Raw genomic sequence first — 7,408 nt, 5'->3', positions numbered from 1 at the left:
CTAAGTGCCTGACTGATCATCTGGGTTTGTGGCTGGGCTTAAATGCAGGGGCCAGAAACCTTCAGTGGGGCTTTGTAAAGGTTGGTCTGGCTACTCCTTTATAAAAAAATAAAAATCAGTCACTTGTGCTTTCAAGATAAAATTAGCCACCAAAGCTGCCCCTTTAGCAGTGCCAATTAGAAGTTTTAGAAAAAAGTAGGTGTTCTTTGCTGTAGTTTGATGGCAGTCCCTGATCAAGGAAGGTCGAGAGGCACATGCTTGTGTCACTTTTTCTTTTTGGCCAGCAGTTTGCCACTGCTGGTGCCTGGATGTATTTAATGGGAGCTGAAAAGGGGACAGAGCAGCTTCAGAAGGCTCAAAACAAGTAGAACCAAGGAGGTGTGCAATGCCAATATTGGAAACTTTATTTTAATTCCCAAGGTCAGGGGTGAAGGCAAGGATATTGTGAGGGTCCTGCATCCTGCCAGGATGTGCTGAGTGCAGGTGTGAGGTTGTGGCCCCTTTCCATCCTTCTTCTCCTTTGGTACTTGCCAGGAGACGTCTGTGGCCCACAAGGATCCAACAAATAACAGGTCAAGGAGGAGCCAGGGCTGTGTTCAGAGGGTGCCCTGCTTTCCATTGGCACGTGGCCTGCTCTCCGCAGATGGGAAATCATCTAAATATTAAGAGATTTGGTTTGATTAGCTGAAGTCTCCTGTTGGCAGCACATTTCCAGTCCCTGGAGCAGTGGAGATCAGACAGGTTGCCAAGGCAACACACAGCCTTCAGTGAGAGGTTTACTGTGGCGTTGTCCTTGGTCAATTGATGGAGAAGGGTTTATTTAGGTCTTTAAAAAAAAAAAAAAAACAAAGCTGCTGTCCAGCCTTTTGCTGTGATGAATCATTGTGCCTTGGGTCAAATTGGTGAAACTAAGAGTAAGGTTTTGTGGATGAGGAAAATAAATACATGAGAGCATAAAAGTCCCAATTAGATTCCTCTTTGAAGAGGTGAGAGCACTTCAGTTCTGAGTGGAGACAACTTATTCTTTTTCATCCCCCCAAATAAGTGAAACAGCAACTGAGATCTTCCTTTCTCCCCCCTCTCCTCCCATTTCCTCTCTCTCCCAAATGTAAAATACTTATTTTTATTCTCTAGAGGACTCTGTGCCCACTGTTGAATTCTTGACTCATATCAGAGGTCCTTCCAGTTTGACCTTTTGTCACTGCTTTGCTTGTTGCTCTCTGCTCCCTTCTCTATTACAGAAGCCTTGGTAAATTCAGCTTATAGAAGTTTCCATTTCATTATATGATTCCTCCTTTTGTATCACCCAGGAGATGAAAATCTCATCATGTCACCACTGTGGCGTGCCTGGAAAGTCATTGTGTCTCTTGTTGCCTGTTAATTGGTCTGGATCACAAATCAGGGAGTGCACGAGGACAGGAGCATCTCTCACTGTGACTGTTCCCTGGATTTACTGATGCAGCAGAATTGTGGCAATGGTGGGCACAGCCATCTCTGAAATTTTGAAAGGGACCTGATTCAATGTTCTCACCATCCAAGGAGGGAAACACCATTGTGCTGAGTGTCAGACCTTAATTTGATAAGTTAGTAAAGGTTTCTGTTTTAAAATAATGCTGGCAGTGATAGGAAAGACTCCAAGGCTACAAGGATAACAGGAGCTGAACGTGGTTATATAGAAGACACCATCAGAGTGCCCCTTTTTGTTTCTCTCACTGTTGAGATGAATGTGAGTTGTCAGCAGTGGATGCCCTGTTAGTTCAGGGAGAAATCACCATACAAGCAAGACTTGCAGAGAGTCACTGCATGGCTTAGCATGGAGAGCCAGGCTGGCATTTTCTGAACATGCAGGTGCTGTTTGTTGTCTTTTGAGTGTGAACCTCAGCTGGTGTCATGTAGCATAGGGAGAAGAGAAGGAATTGAAAAATAACTCCAGACACTGCTTGCTGTGAGGGAAATTCTGACCTTCTGTATAATAAAACCGAGGCATGAACTTTATAGACAGTTACTTGTATGTGAGAGGGAAAATTTTTAAAGGGTGGAGGAGCTATTAAAAGTCTGCACTGGCATCCTTATTTATTTATCCTCTTTGAGAGAATGGCAGCTGATAGATGTGTCACTGTGATGCTGCACAGTTATCTTCTTTTCCTGTCTCAAAATACTGCATTAGTGATACCATGGCAACAAAGAAGTTGTCTTTAAGAAAAGGAAAAAAAGCGTGACTTCAGTGTTCAAGAAAGGTGGCAGTCTGACAGCCCTAGTCTTCCTTTTCTACCAGTAAGGCAGTGTTGGTGTCAGCTATGACAAAAGGTATCAGATTATGATCTCTGTGTTGTACTGTGACTGAAAACAAACCTGGGACACCACCAAAGACAAACCCACTACAGGGAGAGTAGGCTGAGAACCTCCCGAGAAAACGTGCTCTTGTTGGACAATTGCATTCTATTTAAATTATAAGTTTTTCTAAGAAGCACATAATCTTGAAAAAACTTTCCTAGACCCAAGTTGTGTCCTCTTTCAGGACAGAATTCTCCTCTGAGCAACCTGTGAGACAAAACAGCTGCCCCTTGCTACTGTGGTAGTTTTTCCAGAGGCTGGAAAGTCAAAGGATTATCTGGAAGGGGCACGTTGAGATCTCTGTCCTGTTTGATTTATTTGCATTTGAGTACAGTTCTCATCTCTAACATGAGAATGCTAAGCAGCAGGAGATTGGCTTTTAGGGACTAGATCCTTCCATTTGCTCTAACTCAACTTGTGTTTGTCATTTTCACTACATGCATTTCCTTACTTTTCTATGTCTCAGCTGAAAGCTTCAACCTCCAAGGTAGCTCACTGCTTTGTATGACAGCTGGATTTACAATGGAAAATAGTTCCAGAGTGCAAGACTGAAAATTTTGGCATAGCTGAGAGATTAGAGAGTTGGAGAAGAAATGGCAGAGCAAAGTGTTGAGTGTGAGAGTACCTCATAGATTGTGGGCTGAGAAAGTAATTTTCTACCTGGTTCCAATTGTTCTTCACTGGTCTGGAGAAGAACTGAGAAGAACAGTTGTGAGGCTGCAGGTTTCACTTTGATTACTTCAGCTGGGACCAATCCTGGCAGGGACCTTGGGCCAGGAGGACCAAGGCCTGGATGGGTGGGAGGTTCCTTGTACTGTCCCATCACATCTGTTCAGCCCTGACATGGAGTGGACCAGCTTTCAGCTCATGAATGACAATTTAAGTCTTGTGCTGCTCAAATTCTCAGTCTCCCTGACCCCATTAACTTCAGTGAATTTTGACTATTGTGCAGAAGTGGAGCCATTTTTATGGTTATTACTAAAACTGATGATGAACCTCTGGATCACCCTTGTGAGTGACCTCCATCAGACTGTGTGAATTCTCCCTGTCCACCAGGACACATTTCTATTCCCTTGTTCCATCTAAGTTTGCTTACAGATGGAGGAAGGAGGAGAGAGCCAGGACTCTTCTGGATGCAGAACTTCAGGTGTCACTCTTTGCAGAGGCTGTGTACTTGAACTAATGCTCCATACTTGTTTGAAACACATCCAGCAAAACTAATACTTCATCTTTCCTAGCTGAAAAGTGCCTTTTGTTGAAAGCAGAATATTTCACAGAACTGTGTGTGCTCTGTTACAAATGTCATCAAGAGCACTGCTAAAAGGCCAGGATGGGTTTTTTGCTGCTGGAAAAAGAGTGCTGCCACAGGGTCATACAGAGCAAAACACAGAGCAGCCTTTGTAAGGTGGAAGATTTGGCCTCAAGGAAAGTCTTTTTCGAAATTGGGTCTGTGGCTCTCACAGGCTGGGTGCTTTGAGGTTTGCCCTTTAGTGTTTATGTCTTGGTCATTTATCTATAGCAGGTTCTAAGAGAAATCCAGACTGCATCCTGAGAATTCAAGCTTGAGTCTGGCTTTTATGAGCAGGCTGAGAAAAATCAAATCTGCTACTACTTCTGGCCCCAATACAGTCTACAGTGAGCCAAGCTGAGCCCAAAGGGTAGAGGTTGCCCTCCTCTAGTCCTGCACTTTAGGCATGGTACTGGGAGAAGGAAAATGGGAGTTTAAGGGAGAATTTATCTCAGGCCTTCCATTTCTAAGGGGAGAGCACTTGCTAAATACCACTGCCTCTGTGTCTCCTATTGTGCCTTCAATTCAGTGTTTTGAAGGTTTTGAGCATATCTACTGGATCACATCCATTAGACAATCAGAGGATGCAGCTCCCCAGTTTTAGGGGAAAAATGCTAGTTCTGTGGCTTTTGTGTGACCCAGTGTGACTGTGGAGAGATGCCTGAAGTCCTGTGACTGTCACCATGAAACCTCAGCTTTGGGGTGAAACGTGAGCTAATTCTAAGCATTGAAATACCTGTGTAGATGGATGTAACTTTTCTTGGTTGTTCTTTTGGGTCCAATTTCCACTCTTTGGGGTTGTGCCTGTGTTGTTCTGTGGGCCAGTTGTGTTATTTGTTTCTCTGCTTCAGAGATTGCTGAGGGGATAAATGCATTGAAGCCTGCAAGGTGTGTTTGGGTGGCTCTGTGGGTGGTAGAAGAGAGGGAAATGAAGTTGATTTACTGTCTTTGAGACCTTTGAAATTGCCTATGTCAGAGGTCATAAGGGCAGCTTAAATCTTTGAAGATGACCTGAAAATACATCAGCAGCAGCTACAAGTACACCCATTCCTCCATCCTTTGATCAGACAAAATTGGCAAAGTAAATAGAGGTATAGTCAGGTCATAAGTGCCTTTCGGTTCTTCATCTTCATTATATAAAAGGATTGGAGAATCTCCTCATTTTTGTTATCTATAAATCAGCACATAAAAATAAAGTGTGTGAAACCCAGCCTCTATGCAGGGCAAGTCCTCCTGTCTTGGATGGGAATTTCATTCCTGCTACAGCACCAAATGTGGTCTGTTTGCGTTTCTGATAATGTATTTGTGGATCACCTTGAGGAGAAGAGGGGGAATTATACAACTGTTCCCTCACAGTGCTGTTAGAGAGGGTCTGGCTTTGTCTCCTTTGAAATAGATATCAGGAGAGAGCTGCAATCCTGTGAAAACACACATTTATTTCTGAAGTGTTTGTGTATTGTGTGTGTGTGCACATGAATAGAATTGCCACCTGTCCAAGGCTGATAAGGACGAGCAGTGGTCATGTTCTTGCAGTTTGCTGTGTGAAGAATTGGCACCTACAGCTTCCCTCAGTCTGATTTTATGAAATGCTGCATGCAAGGAGTTGCTTCAACATTTGTGGCACTGTCTGAGTTTACATAGATGAGGATTTGTCAGAGATTTTTCCATAATGGATGCAGTGTTAGCTATGGCTTCTGAAAACCCTGTACCTTTTTCTTCTGTCCTGCTGTCTCAGAAAGACCCCATTAGTTATCTTGTTCCTTTAGGAATCCGCATATGGCACTGCTTTCCTTGACGACCTTGGCCTCAGCTTGTGAGTGGGCAAAGTGACAAGATTCTGATACCCACGTGCTTTGGGCACTGAGTAGAGGAAGTGACTGAGAAAGCTGCTTGGTGTTTCCATTGCACCCAGCAGGGAACTTGTCCTGGCAGTGGGGCTGCTGCCATCATCCCATCCCACCCCACATAACTTCCCTTCAGTGTTTGCTGAGCCTTGCCAAGCACAAGGACGGACTCCTGGGCTTTGCTGCACTGTGACACTGCTGATAGGGATGAGGATATGTAGATATGCTAGTAGGTGGAAACTCTGTAATACATCATAATAGTAATAATAATAATGTACACTTGTACTGCCTTGCAGCTTTTGCTGGAACTTGTGCCCACGCACCAGCCTACTTGGTTCACAATGTAGTGTGCATGCTAGACAATTAGTGGCTGATAATGAAAAATGTCATGGGAACCAGCAGGAAAATCATAGCTTACTCCAAATATATAATGAAATGTAATTAGCACAGACAGCAAAACAGACAATTTATGGTTTCTTTCCTTTTTTTTTTCATAATTAAAAAGTACCAGTAAACATTCCTTTTTCAGGAAGTTTGGTATCAAATGAAATTAAAGAACTATTGTCTGGAATAGTATTTTATGCAGAATTTAACCCTTGCACAGCAGAATGGACTAAGATCCTGCTAGCTGCAGACTCTCCAAGTGAATTTACTGTGGAGCTTCTTGTGTTCATTGGCCAGGTCTGGTAGCAGGATTGCTGTGAAATGAGCTACAAGCCCCAAACCCAGCTGGATTCAATGCCTGTAACACTGTGGCCAACACTTCTCTGTTGTTCTTCTGGACAGACTCTCCCTGTAGTGGTATGAATGTAGCTTTGAGGAGAGGTTAGAGCAGGAATTGCTTTATAATGCCTTGTGCTCCTTATATGCTCTTTCAGATTTCTTCTCTTGACCTCACCTCAATTTCTGATCTCTCTCTATTTTTTTTTTTTTTTTTTTTTACCTCGGGGCCCTTCACACTGCACCTCTGGTTTGTTCTTGAGCAGTGGGCAAGGAGTGTGTGCAGCTGTGTGGCCTCAACCTGTCAGGACCACAAACCCCATTTCTTGCCTTGCGCTTTCCACCACAGCAGCAGAATGACTAGACCCACTGTGGCACAAAGTTAATTAATTAATACACTATAGCATTAATCTCCTGGCTTAAAAATCGGTAAATAGGGGAGGATCCTGGCTGAATATTTATGTCCCAAAGCATGTGGTGGTCAGCACCTCCCAGGGCTTGGACCAAGAGTTGGATGTCTTACTATGGCACATTTTCTCTCTCCAGGCACAGTCTGTCATCCCTTGGTGTGAGGATGGACATTTCACCTGTGTGAAAGCTGACACATTCCAGCAACGCTGCAGCACGAGGGATGTGTGTGCATTTCTGCTCCTTTTGCTCCTCAGCACCTCTCAGGCCCAGACAGCCCCCACAAGCCAGAACAGAGCCCTGCTCCAAATCAATTTTACAGCCATTTCCCAGGCACAGCCTTACTCTGGAGTTTCAAATCTGCAGAGAGCCCTTCAGCTGAGGGTTGGGAGGAGAGCTGGGAGGTGTGAACAGGACTTTGTGCAGGTGCAGCATGTTTTCCTCTAGATGATGATGGAGAAGAAAATTGCCAGCATGCCCCCCACACCCCTCCAGAGGGATTTGAGCTTCCAGCTGGAACCAGGTGCAGTGTGTGAAGCAGTGCTCAGGTGCAAACTCAGCCCTTCCTCACAGACATTGTGGCACAAACTTCGGGTATCTAGCATGAAGATTGTGGTTGAGAAAAGAGGAAACTTGTGCATAAAGCCATGGGACAAGATGCATGAGCTGGGCTGCCTTGTGCTGCAGAAGTCCCAGTCACCTCCTTGCCATCTTTAGGAGAGATAGGAGAGTTGCTTGGTGCCTGCAGTGGAGGGAGATGAGGGATCTGAGGTCTTGTTGGTACCTGGCTGATGCTCTTTTCAATGCAGGAAGA

General features: G+C 44.5%; 1 protein-coding gene across 1 annotated transcript in view; it reads left to right on the top strand.

The window, feature by feature from the left end:
• Positions 1-1,985: 1,985 nt before the first annotated feature.
• The window catches only part of SYT16 (synaptotagmin 16), a 56,819-nt gene continuing 51,396 nt past the window's right edge, over positions 1,986-7,408 (top strand). Inside the window, exons 1-2 of the mRNA XM_062495408.1 lie at positions 1,986-2,012; positions 7,042-7,188. Of these exons, the coding sequence (XP_062351392.1) occupies positions 1,986-2,012; positions 7,042-7,188 (174 nt within the window). The remainder of the gene's footprint in view (positions 2,013-7,041; positions 7,189-7,408) is intronic.

The sequence above is a fragment of the Cinclus cinclus genome, chromosome 6 (assembly GCF_963662255.1).
Source record: "Cinclus cinclus chromosome 6, bCinCin1.1, whole genome shotgun sequence".
Classification (NCBI taxonomy): domain Eukaryota; kingdom Metazoa; phylum Chordata; class Aves; order Passeriformes; family Cinclidae; genus Cinclus; species Cinclus cinclus.
Note: the sequence above shows the minus strand (reverse complement) of the source record. Positions and strands in the feature narration are given on the sequence as shown.